This window comes from Delphinapterus leucas, chromosome 5, assembly GCF_059928025.1.
Source record: "Delphinapterus leucas isolate spDelLeu-1000000601 "Yukka" chromosome 5, BTC_Dleu_Yukka2, whole genome shotgun sequence".
Taxonomy (NCBI): Eukaryota; Metazoa; Chordata; class Mammalia; order Artiodactyla; family Monodontidae; genus Delphinapterus; species Delphinapterus leucas.
This window is the reverse complement of record NC_143133.1, coordinates 27702703-27725554: the sequence shown is the minus strand read 5'-3', so window position 1 is coordinate 27725554 and position 22852 is coordinate 27702703. Positions and strand designations below refer to the sequence as shown.

General features: G+C 37.2%; 1 protein-coding gene across 3 annotated transcripts in view; it reads right to left on the bottom strand.

The window, feature by feature from the left end:
• Positions 1 to 22852, bottom strand: part of ZGRF1 (zinc finger GRF-type containing 1) — a 67630-nt gene extending 44778 nt beyond the window's left edge. For all 3 annotated transcript variants that reach the window (XM_089911574.1, XM_089911575.1, XM_089911576.1), the window contains exons 1-6: positions 22555 to 22852; positions 21348 to 21428; positions 14984 to 15043; positions 12481 to 12666; positions 9964 to 12175; positions 446 to 519 (exon numbers count right to left, since the gene is read on the bottom strand). In XM_089911574.1, coding sequence (XP_089767700.1) covers positions 446 to 519; positions 9964 to 12175; positions 12481 to 12666; positions 14984 to 15043; positions 21348 to 21428; positions 22555 to 22575 — 2634 coding nt within the window. In that variant the 5' untranslated portion in view covers positions 22576 to 22852. The remainder of the gene's footprint in view (positions 1 to 445; positions 520 to 9963; positions 12176 to 12480; positions 12667 to 14983; positions 15044 to 21347; positions 21429 to 22554) is intronic.

The window sequence follows — 22852 nt, the reverse complement described above, 5'->3', positions numbered from 1 at the left end:
ACAAAAATCAATGTGGACCCAGAAACTGAATCTATTCCAAGCTTTGAGAAGTTGCACAGTGCCCAACAAGTGCATGCATTCCATTAGTAACTGTGTTTATTTAAAAATAAAATGCTTATCATAACCATTTCACAATATATGCATATATCAAATCATTATGTTGTACATCTTAAACTAATACAATGTTATATGGTCAATTATATCTCAATAACACTGGAAAAAAAAGACAAAATGCTTACCAAATTACTAAGTTTTTAATACTACTAACTAAATAAATGGAACTGCTAGGTTTCTTTTGGCCAAGCAATGCAATAAAAAAACTCACTAAGATACAGGAGAGGTCATGAACCAACATAGCTTCAGACCCCTGTATTTCTATAGTATCATTACAAATTGTAGAACATTCTATATCAAAATAATAAATATACTGACAAAAAAAATGTACCTGTTGAGGATCCTGGTTCAGATGAGGAGACTTTGGTACAGCTTGTGAAACTACTGCAGTCAATGGTTTCCTAGCTAGAATGGACAAAATCCAATGATCTTGTTCATCATAAATATAGTAGTGCTCTAAAGATTTTAAAAACTTATTTCTAAAACTGAGTGAAACAAGGAATATAACAATTATTTTCAAAATACAGTATGCCAGGCACTGGGGAAACAGCAGTGAACAAAACAAACAAGATCCCTTGAAAAGAAAGGGACACAGAAGATAAATAAATTCAGATCGTGATACAAAAAGGTTTCATAACACGGGTGAAATGAGAGAGTAACGTTAGCAGGATGACCTGAAGAGATCTCTCACAGGAAGTAACATTTATGCTGAAACCTGAAGACAAGAAAAAAGCAGCTATGCAGGGGTAAAGGTGTTCAGGTGAAAGGCAGAACAAGTGTAAAGACTCTGAGACAGAAAAAGCTGGCAAGCCTGCAGAATGGAAAGGAGGATGGGGGGAACTCAGCCGGCTTGAGAACGAAGAAGAGCGTTCTGAGAAAGGTCTCAGAAAATATTGGGAGATTAGTCGAAAACTTCCCGAACATGGGAAACGAAATAGTCAATCAAGTCCAGGAAGCAGAGAGTACCACCCACAGGATACACCCAAAGAGAAACACACCGAGACACATATTAATGAAACTATCAAAAATTAAATACAAAGAAAAAATATTAAAAGCAGCAAGGGAAAAGCAACAAATAACATACAGGGAATCCCCATAAGATTAACAGCTGCTCTTTCAGCAGAAACTCTGCAAGCCAGAAGGGACTGGCAGGACATATTTAAAGTGATGAAGGAGAAAAACCTGCAACCAAGATTACTCTACCCAGCAAGGATCTCATTCAGAGAAATTAAAACTTTTACAGATAAGCAAAAGTTATTAGAATTCAGCACCACCAAACCAGCTTTACAACAAATGCTAAAGGAACTTCTCTAGGCAGGAAATACAAGAGAAGGAAAAGATCTACAAAAACAAACCCAAAACAATTAAGAAAATGGTAATAGGAACATACATATCAATAATTACCTTAAATGTAAATGGATTAAATGCTCCAACCAAAAGACATAGAATGGCTGAATGGATACAGAAACAAGACCCATATATATGCTTGTCTACAAAAGACCCACTTCAGACCTAGGGACACATACTGACTGAAAGTGAGGGGATGGAAAAAGATATTCCATGCAAATGGGAATCAAAAGAAAGCTGGAGTAGCAATACTCATATCAGATAAAATAGACTTTAAAATAAAGAATGTTACAAGAGACAAGGAAGGACACTACACAATGATCATGGGATCAATCCAAGAAGAAGATATAACAATTATAAATATATATGCACCCAACATAGGAGCACCTCAATACATAAGGCAAATGCTAACAGCCATAAAAGGGGAAATCGACTGTGACACAATAATAGTAGGGGACTTTCACACCTCACTTTCACGAATGTACAGATCATCCAAAATGAAAATAAGGAAACACAAGCTTTAAATGACACATTAAACAAGATGGATGTAATTGATATTTATAGGACATTCCATCCAAAAACAACAGAATACTTTCTTCTCAAGTGCTCATGGAACATTCTCCAGGACAGACCATATTCTGGGTCACAAATCAAGCCTTACTAAATTTAAGAAAACTGAAATCATATTAAGTATCTTTCCCAACCACATCGCTATGAGACTAGATATCAATTACAGGAAAAAAAACTGTAAAAAATACAAACGCATGAAGGCTAAACAATACACTACTAAATAACCAAGAGATCACTGAAGAAATCAAAGAGGAAATCAGAAAATACCTAGAAACAAATGACAATGAAAACACAACAACCCAAAATCTATGGTATGCAGCAAAAGCAGTTCTAAGAGGGAAGTTTACAGCAATAAAATCCTACCTCAAGAAACTACTCAAACAACCTAACCTTATACCTAACGCAATTAGAGAAAGAACAAAAAAACCCCAAAGTTAGCAGAAGGAAAGAAATCATAAAGATCAGATCAGAAACAGATGAAAAAGAAATGAAGGAAACAACATCAAAGATCAATAAAACTAAAAGCTTGTTCTTTGAAAAGATAAACAAAATTGATAAACCATTAGCCAGACTCATCACGAAAAAATGTGAGAAGACTCAAATCAACAGAATTGGAAATGAAAAAGGAGAAGTAACAACTGACACTGCAGAAATACAAAGGATCGTGAGAGATTACTACAAGCAACTATATGCCAATAAAATGGATAACCTGAAGAAATGGACAAATTCTTAGAAAAGCACAACCTTCTGAGACTGAACCAGGAAGAAACTGAAAATATAAATAGACCAATCACAAGCACTGAAATTGAAACTGTGATTAAAAATCTTCCAACGGGGGCTTCCATGGTGGCGCAGTGGTTGAGAGTCCACCTGCCGATGCAGGGGATGTGGGTTCGTGCCCTAGTCTGGAAGGATCCCACATGCCGCAGAGCGGCTGGGCTCATGAGCCATGGGCGCTGAGCCTGCGCGTCCGGAGCCTGTGCTCCACAATGGGAGAGGCCACAACAGTGAGAGGCCTGCGTACTCCAAAAAATAAATAAATAAATAAAAATCTTCCAACAAACAAAAGCCCAGGACCAGAAGGCTTCACAGGCAAATTCTATCAAACATTTAGAGAAGAGCTAACACCCATCCTTCTCAAACTCTTCCAAAATATAGCAGAGGGAGGAACACTCTCAAACTCATTCTACTACGCCACCATCACCCTGATACCAAAACCAGACAAAAATGTCACAAAAATAGAAAACTACAGGCCAATATCTCTGATGAACACAGATGCAAAAATCCTCAACAAAATATTAGCAAACAGAATCCAACAGAACATTAAAGGATAGTACACCATGATCAAATGGGGTTTATCCCAGAAATGCAAGGATTCTTCAATATATGCAAATCAATCAATGTGATACACCATATTAACAAAATGAAGTATAAAAACCACATGATCATCTCAATAGATGCAGAAAAAGTTTTTGACAAAATTCAACACCCATTTATGATAAAAACTCTCCAGAAACTAGGCACAGAGGGAACCTACCTCAACATAATAAAGGCCATATATGACAAACCCACAGCCAACATCATTCTCAGTGGTGAATAAATGAAAGCATTTCCACTAAGATCAGGAACAAGACAAGGTTGCCCACTCTCACCATTATTATTCAACATAGTTTCGGAAGTTTTAGCCACAGCAATCAGAGAAGAAAAATAAAAGGAATCCAGTTCGGAAAAGAAGAAGTAAAACTGTCACTGTTGCAGATGACATGATACTATACATAGAGAATCCTAAAGATACTACCAGAAAAGTACTAGAGCTAATCAATGAATTTGGTAAAGTAGCAGGATACAAAATTAGGGCACAGAAATCTTTTGCATTCCTATACACTAATGATGAAAAATCTGAAAGAGAAATTAAGGAAACACTCCCATTTACCACTGCAACAAAAAGAATAAAATACCTATGAATAAACCTACTCAAGGAGACAAATGACCTGTATGCAGAAAACTATAAGACACTGATGTAAGAAATTAAAGATGATACCAACAGATGGAGAGATATACCATGTTCTTGGATTGGAAGAATCAACATTGTGAAAATGACTATACTACCCAAAGCAATCTACAGATCCAATGCAATCCCTATCAAACTACCAATGGCATTTTTTACAGAACTAGAACAAAAAATTTCACAATTTGTATGGAAACACAAAAGACCCCGAATAGCCAAAGCAATCTTAAGAAAAGTGGAGCTGGAGGAATCAGGCTCCCAGTCTTCAGACTATACTACAAAGCTACAGTAATCAGGGCAGTATGGTACTGACACAAAACAGAAATAGAGATCAATGGAACAGGATAGAAAGCCCAGAGATAAACCCACACACATATGGCCACCTTATCTTTGATAAAGGAGGCAAGAGTATACGATGGAGGAAAGACTGCCTCTTCAATAAGTGGTGCTGGGAAAACTGGACAGCTACATGTAAAAGAATGAAATTAGAACACTTCCTAACACCATACACAAAAATAAACTCAAAATGGATTAAAGACCTAAATGTAAGGCCAGACCCTATAAAACTCTTAAAGGAAAATTTAGGCAGGACACTCTATGACATAAAACATAACAGGGGGGCTTCCCTGGTGGCGCAGTGGTTGAGAGTCCGCCTGCCAATGCCAGGGACACGGGTTCGTGCCCCGGTCCGGGAGGATCCCACATGCTGCGGAGCGGCTGGGCCCGTGAGCCATGGCCGCTGAGCCCGTGCGTCTGGAGCCTGTGCTCCACAACGGGAGAGGCCACAACAGTGAGAGGCCCGCATACCGCCAAAAGAAAAAAAACAAACCAATCCAAAAATGGGCAGGAGGCCTAAATAGACATTCCTCCAAAGAAGATATAGATTGCCAACAAACATATGAAAGGATGCTCAATATCACTAATCACTAGAGAAATGCAAATCAAAACTACAATGAGATATCATCTCACACCGGTCAGAATGGCCATCCTCAAAAAATCTACAAATGATAAATGCTGGAGAGGGTGCGGAGAAAAGGGAACCCTCTTGCACTGTTGGTGGGAATGTAAATTGATATAGCCACTAAGGAGAACAGTATGGAGTTTCCTTAAAAAACTAAAAATAGAACTACCATACGACCCAGCAATCCCACTACTGGGCATATATCCTAAGAAAACCGTAATTCAAAAAGAGTCATGTACCACAATATTCATTGCAGCACTATTTACAACAGCCTGGACATGGAAGCAACCTAGATGTCCATCAACAGATGAATGGATAAAGAAGATGTGGCACATATATACAATGGAATATTACTCAGCCATAAAAGGAAGCAAAATTGAGTTACTTGTAGTGAGGTGGATGGACCTAGAGTTGGTTATACAGAGTGAAGTAAGTCAGAAAGGGAAAAATAAATATGGTATGCTAACGCATATGTATAGAATCTAGGAAAAAAATGGTTCTGATGAACCTAGGGGCAGGACAGAAATAAAGATGCAGACGTAGAGAATGGACTTGAGGACACGGGGAGGGGGAAGGGTAAGCTGGGACCAAGTGAGAGAGTAACAATGACATATATACACTACCAAATGTAAAATAGCTAGCTAGTGGGAAGCAGCTGCATAGCACAGGTAGATCAGCTCGGTGCTGTGCGACCACCTAGAGGGGTGGGATAAGGAGGTGGGAGGGAGACGCAAGAGGGAAGGGATATGGAGATATACATATGCATAGAGCTGATTCGCTCTGTTATACAGCAGAAGCTAACACAACACTGTAAAGCAATTATACTCCAATAAAGATGGTAAGGGAAAAAAGGGGGAAAAAAAGAAAGAAAGGAAAGTGCATAAAGGAAAAAAAAAAAGGAGGACAGGGTGGCTACGCCAAACCACCTTATCAGGTATCTGTTTAAAATGGGATTTTTCCCTTAAAAGAAATTCAATAATCTCAGTTTCTTGCAAAGTCACCGATAAGACTATAATTTTAGTGATAACTACCGTTTAAAAATATAGCCATGGGGCTTCCCTGGTGGCGCACTGGATAAGAACCTGCCTGCCAATGCAGGGGACACGGGTTCAAGCCCTGGTCCGGGAAGATCCCACATGCCGTGGAGCAACGAAGCCCGTGTGCCACAACTACTGAGCCTGCACTCTAGAGCCCGCGAGCCACAACTACTGAGCCCGTGTGCTGCAACTACTAAAGCCCGTGCGCCTAGAGCCCATGCTCCACAACAGGAGAAGCCACTGCAATGAGAAGCCCATGCACCGCGACGAAGAGTAGCCCCCGCTCACCACAACTAGAGAAGAGCCGTCGCACAGTAACGAAGACCCAACGCAGCCAAAAATAATTAATTAATTTTTTAGAAAAAACATTCAATAACTAAAAAAAAAAAAATAGCCATATCCAGTGCAAACTTCACTTTTTGCCAATTGTTACTTTTGGTTTCATTATTTTCCTGTAAACATTCAGACTATACCAAATGAAACAAAAATAAGTGGATTTTGGAACTTGAGGTTACTTATAAAAGGAATTTTAAAAAGGCACTGGATGAAAATTATTTTTCCCTTTACTGCCTTCACTCAAGAATAAAATTCTAAATTAACGTTTATAAAATATATCCAGTCATCTCACAAAAACTTGAAGATAATGGAGAAAATGTTTTTTTAACACTTTCACACATTCTAAAATGGTGGTAAAACAGATTCTTCTCTAATTCTGTATTAAAATCCATGAAGTCATTTGCTATATTCCAATTTAAAAAATTCCAATTCTCAAATTGTCTCAAGAAAACCAACTTAATCATTTTTAGAGAAATATATTTATATCAGAAAATACAGTCAATCCTCATTATTCACAGATTCTGCTACTTGCTAAAATTTATTTGTAACCCCCAAATCAATACTGTGTTTCTGAGGTCATCTGCAGACATGCAGAGCTACAAAAAGTGAGTTGCTTGACATGCACATTCCCAGCTGAGGTAGAACAAGGCGACATTCTGCCTTCTAATTCCAGCCCTCATGCTACAAACAAGTGTCCTTTTTGTGATCTATTTAGTACATTTTTCATATTTGGGGGCTTTTTATTGGTGACTTTGCTATTTAAAATGTTCTCTAAGCATAGTGCTGCCTAGTGTTCCTAAGTGCAAGAAGGCTCTGATGTCCCTTATGTAGGAAACACGTGGTAAGTTTCATTCAGGCATGAGTTAGTTACAGTGCTATTGGTCATAAGTTCAGTGTTAATCAATCACCAATATATGTTAAATAAGGCATCTTTAAATGAAAACATACATAAAACAAGGTTTTGTACTGATCAGTTGATGAAAATGTTCTGACCAGAGATCTGAAGGAACCTAACCCTGCATTTCTCCAAAAAGCAATGGCCTATTTTTCACTAATCCACTGTTTGGTAACTTTATAGAACACAACCGCCACAAATAATGAGAATCAACTGTAATCCTCTTTTCCAACTTGGTAAGAAAAAAGAATAAATTTCCCAAAACTAAATTCTGTAATTTCTAAACCTTCATATTAGGAATTTATATCCTTATATGACATTGCATAACTACATCTACCCATATTTATTTTTCAGTAGGTTTCTTCTTATTTTTAATTTTTTAGAAAATAAACCGTAGGGACTTCCCTGGTGGCACAATGGTTAAGAATCCTCCTGCCAATGCAGGGGACACAGGTTCCAGCCCCAGTCCGGGAAGATCCCACATGCCGCGGAGCAACTAAGCCCATGCATCACAACTACCAAGCCTGCGCTCTAGAGCCCGTGATCCACAACTACCGAGCCTGCATGCCACAACTACTGAAGCCTGCGTGCCTAGAACCCGTGCTCCGCAACAGAAGAAACCACAATGAGAAGCCCGCGCACCACAACAAAGAGTAGCCCCCCACTTGCCACAGCTAGAGAAAGCCCACAAGCAGCAACGAAGACCTGACGCAGCCAAAAATAAATAAATAAATTTATTTTTTTAAAAAAGAAAATAAACTGTAATAATAGTCATCATATTTAACTACATTTGAAAGAAACATTTTACTAGGTACAATAATTTATTCCTATTTTTCTCAGGGATTCCTTGAGATATTCAAAGAAGAGTTCAATTTTAACTTTTGAGTACACTGTTCATTAACATTCATGTGTACATAATATTTATGTCCTATAATATTATTTTTCTTAAAAAAAAATGTTATTGGCAACGTACCACAAGCCAAGTCAAAAGACCAATCAATGACATACTGAAAGAAAATATCTGCAACATAGATAAAGGGCTGCTATTTCTAATATATAAAGAGCTCTTCCAAGTAAAAGAGAATAAAAGACCAACAACAATTAAAAGACTGGACAAAAGAGTAGAGCAGACTATTCATGAAAAAAGACATACAAATGATGCTTAAACATATGAAAAGCTCAATTTCACTTGTAGTGATAGAAATACAAATTTAAAATACACTCTCATTTCTCATCTATTAGATTGGTAAAAACTCAAAAGCTTGGCAAAATACTCTACTGGCAATGCTATGGAGAAACAGGCACTCTCATACATTATTGGTGGGAATGAGAAATGGTATGATTCCTTCAAGAGAATTTTGAAGTATCTAACAAAGACACAACTTTACCCAACAACCTTACTGCTAGGAATTTGCCCTGAAGACATACCTGCAGTAACATGCAAAAAGTCCATATAGTTATATAGATACAGATATATAAAGTTACTTATTGTCACATTATTTGCAATAGCAAAATACTGGAGACTGGTTGCAAAAATGATGGTTCATCCACACAGTAAAATATTATATAGCTATAAACAAATAAAATGAGGATGAGTCCTATGAAGTGATAGGTAGTGATTTCCAGGATATATTATTAAGTGAAAAGAATCAAGGTGCTAAAGAATACAGAGCACAGTGTCTTATGTTGAATAAAGGGAAACAAGAATTTATACCGGGAGGTGTTTATTTTTGCAAAAAAGTAAAAAATAAAAACCAGACCACAAGTATGATATATTGGTTACCTACAGTAGGTAGGAATAGGATGGAAGGCATAAGGAAGGAATCTGAGTATATGTCTTTATACAGTTTTGATTTTTGTACTCAGTTAATATTCTACATAGTCAGAAAAAAAAATTTTTTAAAGAATAAATCAACTATATCCTCATACGAAATATAGACGATGAACTTAACTATATATCAAATGATAACATAATCACGGTAAAGAAAAAAAAGTACCCAATAACTTTGGAACATAATACTCCAACTCTATACTCTCAGGATATACTCTAAACACAAACAAAGAACCAAAACACAACCAGTTTTTAAAAAAATGCAAACAAAGAAAAACTCCAAGAAATTTGTAAGCTTTACAATTTTTTTTGCCAGTAGTGATATTGGTTTAACAATTTGGAAACCATTTGGTGCGCACCATAGAATTGAGGAAGTAAATATACTGATGCTGCTGGGCACCAGGACCCTTTCCACTCTGAGAATAAAGAAACACAATTATGTAATGAAGGGAAGAAAGGAAGAACCCTGTGGTTTAGAACTGGAGTTAGAGATATCAATATGAGCTCATGACTTTTTTCTTAAAAAAGTATCTCCTAGCACATGACCAAAAATGTATAACGACAGGAATGGATTATAACACACACACATATTTGCTTATATGTGCCTATATATGCTTATATACACATAACATATTTTTGAAAGGATACTCTGGAAGAAGACTGCTAATTCTGAGTGGACTGAAGGGCTGTGGTAGGAAGGAGACTTACTTTTCACTATATTATCCTCTATTACAGTTGATTTTATCAAGTACATGTATTACCTATTTAAATACCATGTAATTCTTAATGTAGCCTCCAGAGCAAATATCTCCTCATCCTTTGAACTATAAAGAGAACAATCCAAAACAGACAGGACATTCTAACCTTCAGGATTGCTATCTGGCTCATCGGTCTGCCGAGTTCCTTGTTGTTTAAAAGCGGTATTCCTCTTTTTCAATACTTCCAAGCCTTCCAAAGCCGTACTGTGTTCAGACAATGATTTTAATAGGGAAATGCTATTTACTAATCTGGAAAGTTCTGAAGAATGTCTAGGATTATTCCAGTATTGTTTGCTTTCTCCAGCAGTTTCTACATCAATATGGTCCTGGGGTAAACTTCTAGTCCTTCCCAAGTCTTCAGATTCAGGAACATGTGATTCTGTGTCTTTGGAAATAGGATGTTTTTTTCCCAAAGGGTAAAACAAAGAATTGGAAACTTGGGTATGTGATTTATCAAGTGCAATACATTCTTCAGAGTGAATCTGACTGGCATTTAATAGCTGGATACTGTTGTCACTGCTAGAGGTTAATGGTAAAACCTGTTTGGTATTTTTGTCCAAGTCACTTCCCATAATAAAAGGCCGAGGCTGAGCCTGTTCTGAAAATAGGTTTTTTTCAGGATTCTGATGAGTGGCTATGTTTAAAAAATGAGGAATATGTAAATTCGTGTTTATACTTTCAGATTTATTTGGGAATGAAGCACTAATAGATTTATTACTGTCTTCATTATTTTCTGCATATACATCATCAGTCCACTCTAAGGATGAGTCAAAATTGCTTAATGTGTCACTCCACTCCTCCTCTATTTCTTTCTCAGTGTTTCCAGCTTTCCAAGGTCCTCTGTCAAAACCTACACACGTTTTATCACAAAACTGTGATGGCAGAATCTCTTTCATGGGAAATGTCTCTGATAGTTTGCCCCCAGTAGACGTTAAGAGAGGCAAGTGTTCACTGCCAACTTCTTTACAGCTTATATTCTCACATCTTGAATTGCCGTCATTAACCAAAGTTTCTTTCACCCAATCCTCTGAATCCTGGGAAATTCTGTTGCTTTCCTCTGATTCCTCCTCAGTGTCACTGGTTTCAAAATTCTTTAGATTAAATGTGACCTCCACAAGTGGCTGTGTTACATTACTCATAGGTTCATGAATATTATTAAGGAGTTCATTATTAGTACTACTTTTAGAAAATATGTCCGTATTATCATCAGAGATCTCAGAATTGTTACTTAGTGAAGATTCAATTTGTAGATGTTTATACTCCTTTTCTGGTGTTCCACGTATATCTATCTCCTGAGCTTTTTTTCTAATGAGAATTGACCCTTTTATGCCCATCTGGTCATTTTGATTAAGAGGTCTTTCATTATTTTTTTGAATGTCAGATTCTGATAACAAGCCATCATTTTCTGCGTTACTACAGGTAACTGGTAAGCTGCTGCTTTCACAGAATGAAGGAATTTCTAATTTTCCTTCTCGATCCCAGGTCTGATCATTATCATCTACTGGCTTGTCTTCATTATAGTTTTTTCCATTTTCAGCACCTGTTTCAAAGAACTGTATCCTTTTTTGCACCAAAAGGTCTTTCAAGTTTAAATTACCAACTTGGGCCTTGGGTTTTTTTTCTATGTCACTTCCATCTACCGCAGAGGAATGTATAGGCGAACTCTGTGAGGATAAATACATGGCCCACCGGCTTTTATTTCTCATGGTATTTTCTGATTGATGCTGGTAGTGTAAACTTTCTGTGCTCTTCACCTCAGCATACTCTTCTTGTTCAATTAAGCACTTTGGTTTAGTAGGAATTTTTAAACTTCCTTGTGGTTGCATCTGAGGGAAATGTCCTGTAATCTCAGAATTTAGTTCCTTAGACGTACTAGTTGATTTGGACTTCAGAAGAGCTAATATTTGGGCTTTGCTTCTAATATTTTGTGAAACTCCTAAACAGTGAGATGCCAAACTATCTCTTTTCATAGGCTCATTGGTCAGTAAAGAATCTGAATGCTTATTTACAAAACTGACAGGAGAGCAAAAATAATTTTCTTCACATAGCATTTCTGGGTTAACCTTGAAGGACGAAGTAGAGACAAGTGAAGAAAAAGGTATGCCATTTCTCTCTCTGTTCTTGTAAGTGACAATGTTCTCAGGGTCTGTTGGTATATTATTTATATCTTTCTTGCCAACTGTAGAAAACAAAGGAGGTGTGCTGTAGAATGGAGAAAGAAAAATAGGACCAGGCTTCTTAGCTTCCAATGAAGCAGCCGATTCATTATTTTCTGTAATAACCATTTTCTTCGGCACTTGACGCGGTCCTTGAAAACCCTAAAAATATTAAACAATTATTAGCTGTTCTATATCCTATAAAGAAAATGTAAAATGAACTGACTAAAAAAAAAAAAAGAAAAAGGAATGTGGATGTTTTACAAGGTAATAATTAAGATATAAAGTTTGCTAAGCTAAAATGCAAACACTCATTTGTATTAAGATTAAGCTTTACTTCTTTCTACCTAGGTATATACTATGAAGCACTATTTTAATCATACAGTACAATAGCTTCACAATTCACTACTTCTTAAAACAATTTTATAAATATATATTGATTTATTATTTTCAACAGAGAAACTTACAGCAAACTTCCTTTTTAAACCAGCAGGCTGACACCCAAGGGATCGGCCAGAAGATATAAACCTCTTTGAATTCAATGCTGGTGCTTCTTTAACAACATCCTGTTTGACAGCTGTGCTTCCAGTAACTTTAACCTCCTCAACTGTGATTAAGTATCGGTCACTTTCTAAATCATCTCCAGGTTTCACCTAAATTTTAAAGAATTAACATCAAGATCATATACATCTAATTATTTGATTACCTATGTGTTCCAATAAGCTTCTAGCACAAGCAAAGACACAATGGATATTCAATAAATAGTTGTTGAATGAATGAATCGATAACTAAATTATTGATTACTATGCACTAGTTAACTATCAACAAGAACAAAAAAAAGTAATACAACAAAAAAAATTCACTAATTTGTTAATTCAACAATATATATTAGGGGGACTTCCCTGGTGGTGCGGTGGTTAAGAATCTGCCTGGCCATGCAGGGGACACGGGTTCGAGCCCTGGTCCGGGAAGATCCCATATGCCGCAGAGCAACTAAGCCCGTGCGCCACAACTACTGAGCCGGCACTCTAGAGCCCGCGAGCCACAACTACTGAAGCCCTCATGCCTAGAGCCCGTGCTCTGCAACAAGAGAAGCCACCTCAACGAGAAGTTCGTGCACCGCAACAAAGAGTAGCCCCCGTTCGCCGCAACTAGAGAAAGCCCGCACGCAGCAACGAAGACCCAACACAGCCAAAAATAAATAAATAAATTTATACTAAAAAAAATACATATTAGGGACCTATGTGAGAACTTTTGTTACATGCTGAGGATACAAAGACAAGCAAGGAAAAGATGCCTCCTCTCAATTCACCTAGAATTCATAAATCTAAATGTAATTTTTAAATTAGAGCTATTAGGGACTTCCCTGGTGGTGCAGTGGTTAAGAATCTGCCTGCCAATGCAGGGGACACGGGTTTGAGCCCTGGTCCGGCAAGATCCCACATGCCACAGAGCAAGTAAGCCCATGCGCCACAACTACTGAGCCTGCGCTCTAGAGCCCGTGAGCCACAACTACTGAGCCTGCACACCTGGAGCCTGTGCTTCGCAACAAGAGAAGCCACTGCAATGAGAAGCCCGCGCACCGCAACGAAGAGTAGCCCCCGCTCGCCACAACTAGAGAAAGCCTGTGCGCAGCAACAAAGACCCAATGCAGCTAAAAAAAATTAATTAAAAAACAATTAAAGCTATTAAATAATCAGTTATATATATATCTTTATAAATTAATGTGAATTAGATACATACTCATAATTATCACAAATTATTGTTAGTTCTTAATCATATTCCCAAGAAAGCATTTTTAATCACTTTAATTAACAAATACAGCACTTGCCACCACTTCTGACTGCAGCATAAACATAAGATTATCAACCTAGTTGATAATATACATAATCTGTGTATTATCACAGATAATGCGCTCAATCTTTACTCATGAAATAATTTTAAATGAAATAATAACAACAGTCATTACCATCACTAAGTATCTACTAAAACAGTGCTTCTCCAAGACCCTCTTTTGGTAAGTATAAAAATTCCACAACCACTACTGTCATAAAATTTAAAAACAGGTTAAGTACCATGGCCAAAATCAACACAGTGATAATAAGAATATGTATGCATTTTAGCACTTTGAAAATCACTGTACTAAACTGCTAGGCACTTTGCCTAAGCTATTTCTAACTTTCCCACCAACCGAGTAGGCTGTCTCCGGTCTACATTTGACAGCCGAGAAGCTGAACACAGAGAGGTTAGGTTAGCTAGGAAGTATGTGAAAGTGGGAAATAAACCAAGAACAAACAAATTCTAATATCCTTATTCTTTACACTAAAATATTCCCTTCCATTTTCCAACAGAGGAAAACATGGAATAAATATTTGAGAAAATATTTTAAATAGGAATAATTTCACAAAATATATCCCACTGTAGGTCTCTGCTTATCAAAACCACATATTAGATTTAGAGTCACTTTCTGGCTTCAAATCTCAGCCTTACCACTTTAACTCTATAAGCATGGGCAAGTTATTTAAACTTTCAGTACTATACTCCTAATCTATAAAAATCACAGGGTCCGGGCTTCCCTGGTGGTGCAGTGGTTGAGAGTCCACCTGCCGATGCAGGGGACACGGGTTCATGCCCCAGTCCGGGAAGATCCCACATGCCGCGGAGCGGCTGGGCCTGTGAGCCATGGCCACTGAGCCTGCGCGTCTGGAGCCTGTGCTCCGCAATGGGAGAGGCCACAACAGTGAGAGGCCTGCGTACCGCAAAAAAAAGAAAAAAAAAAAACAACACAGGGTTGTATAAAGGTTAAATGAAAAAATACCTAAAAGCTCTTAGCAGAGTCTGGCTAATAATAAATGTTCAATAAATACTAGCTATAATTACTAGTATTAGTACCATTACTATACTATTTAACAATATTCACAAAGGAATTAAGATTTAACAATAACTTAAAAATAAGATAAATTAAAATACCTCAAGGCACTTAAGAAATAAACTCTCCAAACATTCTCCTTTGTCATCGTATAGAATTGCCTATATTAAAACAAAAAAAGTGTTAAAAATGTTAAAAAGGGACACAACACAATTCCACTTTTCTTAAACATCTTCAAAGCAAATCAAAATTTGTTATATAAGTAAATCATGTAATGAAAGGATTACCCACTTTGTAAACTTGGATTAGAAAGTGCATCTATCTCAAATGTTTTCTAAGCATCCATTCAGTGTGTGCAAAAGAGCAAAGGCATACACATAAATTCAACAACTTATTCCCTACCAGGAGAATCTTGGAATGGAATCAGGGAGAAGACAGAATTGGAATGAGTTACAGGAGGCAAAACAGGAAACACGATCAGAAAAGAGATTATTGTAATGGTGTGATATGAAGGATCAAGGAGATAATTAGAGTTTGAAATAAGTCATTAGCACTGGGATAAGACAATTGTATAAGAGGCATAAAGAGTAAAACTTATCGAACATGCAGGATATGGGAGAAAAAGGAAACCAAGGTGATTGTCATTTTCTGGCTTTCTCCTCGTGTCTCTCTAGCTCTCTAGCCATTTTTCATAGCGGCTTCTCTACTAGTCCCTTAAACATTGCTGTTTCCATCACTTTGGATAATAGTTAGCAGTTCCTTAAAAGATTGAACACAGAGTTACCACATGATCCAGCAATTCCAGTCCTAAGTACGATATACGTACAGAGAAATGAAAACATGTTTTCAGAAAAACCTGCATACAAATGTTCAGAGCAGCATTGTTCATAATACCAAAAAGTAGGAACAACTCAAAAAAGTTCATCAATTGATGAATGGATAAACAAAGTGGGATATATCCATAAAGTAGAATATTATTCAGCTATAAAAAGGAATAAAGTATTGGTACATGCTTCAACATGGATGAACCTTGAAAACATGCTAAATGAAAGAAGTCATTCGCAAAAGACCACTTATTGTATCATTCCATTCATGTGAATAGTCCAGGATACACAAATGTGTCGAGACAGTAAGCAGATTAGGACTAAGTAGTGCCTTTATGGTATTTCTTCCTGGGGTGACAAAAATATTCTAAAATTAGACTGCAGTAATAGTTGCAAAACTCTGTGAATATATCGAGTTGTATACTTTAAATGGGTGTAATGAAAAATGTGTGAATTATATCTCAATAAAGCAGTTAAAAATTTTGGTATTTCTAAGGTCTCCTACCTTTTCTTCTCTACTCTTTACATTCTATTCTCCATCCCTGAGCATATTATTCACAAAATTCATGTCACACTTCTGCTCAAATGTCTCCACGGCTCCCAAAGAATAAGACAAAAGTCCCTACATTAGCCAATAAGCCTACATAGGCCCCTTTATCTTCATTCTTACCCTTGCTCACTCTACTTGTTGTTTGCCTAACTCACTAGACATACATCTTCATTTAGTTTACTGGTCTGTCTCCTCCATGTTATTTCCACAAAGCCAGGGATTTAACTGTTTTGTTACCTGCTGCATCTGCTAGAACAGTGTGTAACTCCTAACAGGTGCTCAAAAAGTATTTGTTAAATAAATGAATGAACGAATCCACTCCAGGAGCTTCAAATACCATCTAAATGCCAAGTACTCCCAATCTGCATCAGTAGCCCAAAACTGTTTCCTGAGTTCCAGGTCCCTATCGCCATATTACTTGAGTGTTTTGATGACACTGAAAATTCGGTATGTTCAAAATGAAACTGTAAATCTTCATTGTTCCCCCTAAACTTGCTTTTCTTTTTCAGATATCCTATCTCACTCAATACCATAATCATAATACAGAAACCTGAAGTCATTCTGGATTCTCTTCACCTTCCATATCCAAGACCTTAAGATTCTATAATATTTTCACAATTTCTCTCTAATCATCGTTTCTCTCCATTGTCAGTGCTAAGGCCTCCTTAGTCAGACCCCCATCACTTTTAATCTACATTATTTTATAGCCTCTTTATTATAACTGTCTTCCGAAATCCAATCTTTCATCCTACATAACTTAAAAGGTATGTTAGACATTGCTGCCAGAGTGATCTTTCTAAAATAGAGACATGATTATGTCATTCTTCTACTCCTAATTCTTCACTGGCTCCTCAAGCTGAGCACACAAAGTCCTTCATGATATGGCTCCTGCCTACCTCTTTAGCTGTGTATTCTACAGTTTGCCCACATGGGACCTTCATTCCAGCCAGAGTCAATTGTTCATAATTCCCCAGAAATATTTCACACTGTTCTACACCTCAACACCGTTACAGCAATGACACAATCTTCAATCTTCAGCTCCCCTCCTTCCGACCTGTCAATTTTGTTTACAAAGCAAAACAAATACTCAAAAAAATACTCTTCATCTGGAAAGACTTCTCTGAACCAGAGTCCAATTTTGATGTCTCTCGTTTGTAATCTCATAGACCCTTAAGCATATCTCTGTATATACTCTAATCCTTAGGCGCTTAGATAAAATTCCCTTGAAGACAAAAACTATAACAGTTACTATTTATTGCATGCTTAAAATGTGCCAGGTACTTCGTTAAGAGGTTTATTTGTTATCTTATTTAATCCTCAAGAAAACTTTATGAAGTATCATTTTCCCCACTTTACAAAGAAGAGACTATACGCCTTGAGGGACTAAATAACTTGCCAAGATTACACATCTAGTAAGTGAAGAGCAGGATTCAGGCTAATGTCTATTTGACATTAACTGCTCTTCTACACTGCTTCCATACGTCTTATTTGAATTTTCCCACTGCCCAGCAGCAACATATGTTTACTGAATGATGACTCAGTTAATGGAAGATGAATAACCCTCACAGTAAGAATCTGAATACATAGAGAAAAGGCATTACTATCAAGAAAAATACTGTAAACAATAGCTTGGATTTGGGAACAAGGGTTAGGATATGAGATTATTAATTTTCCTGGATCATAGAAAAACTCTCTGGGACTAACTTGTATTTATCTTGCTTTTCTGTAACCTATCAGTGTCAGGTATATAATGGACACTCAATAAATATAAGCTATAGTTGAAGATAAAGTTGGATAATACCACTAGCATAACCTTAATACTTATGATTTTGTACCAGAAGAAGACATGAAAGACAGGCAGAATCCAATCATATGTCTTTTTAACATAACACAAACTATAAGATTTTAAAGACTTGGCCTTAACTGAATAGGAAGAACACCCAAAAAAAAACCCCAGAGTTTTACAGAACAGCATTGGACAGTGAATGGATTAATTAGTTTAAAAGTATCTAGCCTGTTTGACTTAAGTTGACTAAATATTAAGCTAGGACTCAACTAAAAGTTAAACTAAACTAGGTTTATAAACTGAATAGGATCTGTAAGCTGAAATTGAAGGCTTAAGGCAAAACTAATTTTTCTTTTACTTTTCTGGTTTTTTGTTGTTTTTGTTTTTGTTTTTGTTTTTAAAGAATAGTGCTCATTTCCTTCCCTACCATCTCTTTTATTTTATTTTCTTTGGCCACACCACACAGCTTGCGGGATCTTAATTCCCCAACCAGGGGTTGAACCTGAGTGAAAGCGCAGAGGCCTAACCACTAGACCACCAGGGAATTCCTACTTTTCTGTTTTAATAAATCAAATGTTAATTTAAAAAATGATAAGTAGTCTTTCTACATTAAAAATTTTCTCTTAGTGATAATTTCAGAGTGATAGATATGTAGAATAAGGACAGAATATGGAGATCTTTAACTGCTGGCTTCATTCAGGAGGCCACAATCTTGTCAATGTGTCCTATATGTTATCAACTCACTAATAACAAAGTTCTTCTTTTAAATTAGTAATATTAAAAGAAACAATAGAATGGTTAGGGCATGGGCTCTGGAGCCAAAAAATCTAAATTAATAAACGACTCCTCCACTTTCTAGCTGTGAGATCTATGGGCTTCATCTCTCGGAGCCTTAGCTTCATCATCAATAAAATAAAGATAAAAATAGTACCTAACTAATAGGGGACTTATAAAGACTAAGTAAGTTGATACATTTAAAGCATTATGCCTGGTACACAGTAAGCACTTGATAAGTTTTTTTTGAAGAAATCAAAACAGGGTGATGGGCCAAATGGGTGAAGGGGGTCAAAAGATACAAATATCCACTACAAAATAAATAAGTCATGGGGATATAATGTACAGTATGGTGACTATAGTTAATAACACTGTTTTGTACATTTGAAAGTTGCTGAGAGTAAATCTTAAAAGCCCTCATCACAAGAAAAGAAAAAGAATTTTTCTAACTATGGATGGTGATGGATGGTAAGTAGACTTATTATGATCATTCTGCAATGTATATAAATATCAAATCATTAAGTTGTACACCTGAAACTTAAATGTCAAAAGTATACCTCAATAAAATAAATGACTACAGCAGATTGCTCTGTGGCTGGGCCTCATCCCATCCGTGGAGGGCCTATATAGAACACAACGGCCAAGTAAGAGAAAACTCCTCCTGCCTGACTGTCTTTGAGCTGAGACATCAGTTTTTTCCTACCTTCTGACTCATACTGAAATACTGGCTCTTCCTGGGTCTCAAGCCTGTTGGCATAAACACTAAAACCACATTATTAGTTCTCCTGGGTCTCCAGCTTGCCAACTACAGATGGTGGGACTCGTCAGCCTCTATGATCACATAAGCCAATTCCTTACAATAAATCTCTGTCTTCTCCACAGAGAGAGTGACAAAGAGAGAGAGACAGAGATAATTTATATATCTTTATATATAAGAGCATGTAATCCTGAGTCCTGACTAAAAATTTTAAGTATGGGAAGAGAATGAGCCCACAGAAAATACTCAGAAGTGGGCAGTAAGCAACAACAGGAGAGCATGGTGTCACAGAAGTCAAATGAAGAAGTGTTGTGAAGAATGGAAGAGACAAGGGTGTTAAATAAGGTCACGAGAACTGATAAGAGGAGAACATGAAAATCTGACAGATGGAGATAATCAGGATGGGAAACCCAAGGAAGGATCACCATATCTAGCAGGGTTGACGATTATCCTAGTAAATAATTTTCTCAAGACTGATAGGATCATATCATAAAATAACAGATTCAAAGAAAATCCAAAAATAGAAGAATTCGATACACAATTTCAGAAATTGGCAGCTTTTCTAAAATGGTATGTCAACTCTATGTACCATTACACTGTTAGCATTATTGTGTTAGAAATATATATTTTGTTTGTTTGTTTGTTTTTTGTTTTTTTCTTTTTTGCGGTACACGGGCCTCTCACTGTTGTGGCCTCTCCCGTTGCGGAGCACAGGCTCCAGATGCGCAGGCTCAGCAGCCATGGCTCACAGGCCCAGCCGCTCCACGTTATGTGGGATCTTCCCGGACTGGGGCATGAACCCGTGTCCCCTGCATCGGCAGGTGGACTCTCAACCACTGCGCCACCAGGGAAGCCCTAGAAATATATTTTAATAGTAGTTTTTTCTGTATAGTTAAACTCTTATTACCTGCAAAGAAAAAAAGTGTGCCAGGACTTCCCTGGTGGCACAGTGGTTAAGAATCTGCCTGCCAATGCAGGGGACATGGGTTCAAGCCCTGGTCCAGGAAGATCCCACATGGCACAGAGCAACTAAGACTGTGTGCCACAACTACTGAGTCTGCACATTCTAGAGCCCGTGAACCACAACTACTGAGCCCACGTACCACAACTACTGAAGCCCGTGTGCCTAGAGCCCATGCTCCACAACAAGAGAAGCCACTGCAGTAAGAAGCCCACACACTGCAGTGAAGAGTAGCCCCCCCGCTCAACGCAATTAGAGAAAGCCCACACGCAGCAACAAAGACCCAACGCAGCCATAAATAAATAAATAAACAAATTTAAAAAAACAAAAGAAAAAAGTGTGCTAAAATTCCTGAAAAGTTTCATAGAAAATCTAATTTTAAAAAAAATCAGAAGAAATTAAATTTTTTTTTTTTTTTTTTTGCGGTACGCGGGCCTCTCACTGTTGTGGCTTCTCCCGCTGCGGAGCACAGGCTCCGGACGCGCAGGCTCAGCGGACATGGCCCACGGGCCCAGCCGCTCCATGGCATGTAGGATCCTCCCAGACTGGGGCACGAACCCACGTCCCCTGCATTGGCAGGCGGACCCTCAACCACTATGCCACCAGGGAAGCCCAATTAAATAGTATTAACTGAACTTTTATAATGCACAAATGAATCACTGTGGTATGGGAATCATTTGACAACTTCTGTGTTCATATCACATCAGCTTATGGACATATCTAAGATTTTATCATCTACAGAGTTTTCTTAATATTCAAACAAAAGGCAAGAACCCAACTCTTAGACTCTGTAGTCAACTGCTATGCACTTACTTTGTTTCCTAAGTGAGTGATCTTCAGAATTCCATCTTGCCACACTTTTGACTTCTTCATCTTTTGATGAGTATATAGTACCTTATTTCCAAAAGTACAAAGGAAAGAAATGGTTTCTATTTACAAGCATTAAATGTTATATATTTTTATACCCTTCCTACCTACAAAAAATATTGAAGACATCTTTTATCAAAATAAAAGCACAGATATAATAACAACAAACACCAACAACAAAAAATACCTGGTAGCAAAAGGCAAGGGAGGGGAGAAAGGAGAGGTAAAACCTAAGGAAGAAACTGAAAAGTTAACTGAGCAACAAAAACTATTTTGAGCTTCCTAGTCATTTGTGGGATGGAAAAAATTGTACAGTTCTCAAAGTCCAGGAGTACAGAGACTCCTAGAGGTGTCCCCCTCAAGACTTTTTCAGGGGTCTGTGAAGTCAGAACTATTTTCATGATGTTGTATGCATCTCAGTCTCACTCCTTTGGTCACGTACTTAGTAGAAGCTCCCAAGGTGATATATACGCAATATTGCAAGATTCAATTTCCGAATGAATGCAGAAGCAGATCTGAGAATCTAGCGGCTTCTATTAAGTCAAATATTAAAGGGATTTGCAAAAAATGCACAGCATTGCTACTCTTTACAATACGTTTCTGTTGTTATTGGACCATAAACTTTTCATTAAAAATGTAATCTATGTTAAATGTAATGGGCTTATTATTTTTAATGAATTAATAAACATTTTAAAAATTTCCATTATAATTTCTAATATGAAAGACAGCACTAGATATAAGGCCCATAATCAAAAATTCTTTGGGGTCCTCAGTAATTTTTAAGAGTATAAAAGGGTCCTGAGACCAAACAGGTTAAGAACCACTAATCTAGAAGAGGCATGCCAGTCCTTCAAGAGAAAGAAATTATTTCCTGGTCCCAAACTTCCAAAGAATTTGTTCCAAAGGACTTTGTATAACCAATGTGTAGGGTTGCCAGACACAATATAGGGCAATATTTGGGACATACATACTTATACTAAAAAATTATTCACTGTTTATCTGAAATTCAAATTTAACTGAGTGTCCTTCTTTTAGGTTTGGGTTTTTGTTTTTTTTAATTTATTTTAGGTTTTTTTGCTAAATCTGGCAAGACATTTGTGAAACATGGAAAGAAGGAAGAAAAAAGGAAATAGTGAAAACTGGTAAGACTTACAATAAATTCTTGGCTTTCCATTGTTTCTTCTGAAATTATATAGTCAGGTCCAGAAAATAATCAGTGGTCATTCAACAATTTATATCACCTAAAATGAAAAATGACAAAGAATATTCAACCCTGATGAACAGAGTAAGTATCAAATACAATTTTTCCCCCACAAACTCTTGACCAGAGAGAGGCATCTAAGCGTCCTGAGACTACGTAACTATCAAGGCAAACACAGGTATAGGGAATTCCCTGACGCTCCACTGGTTAGGACTCCACGCTTTCACTGACGAGGGCCCGGGTTCAATCC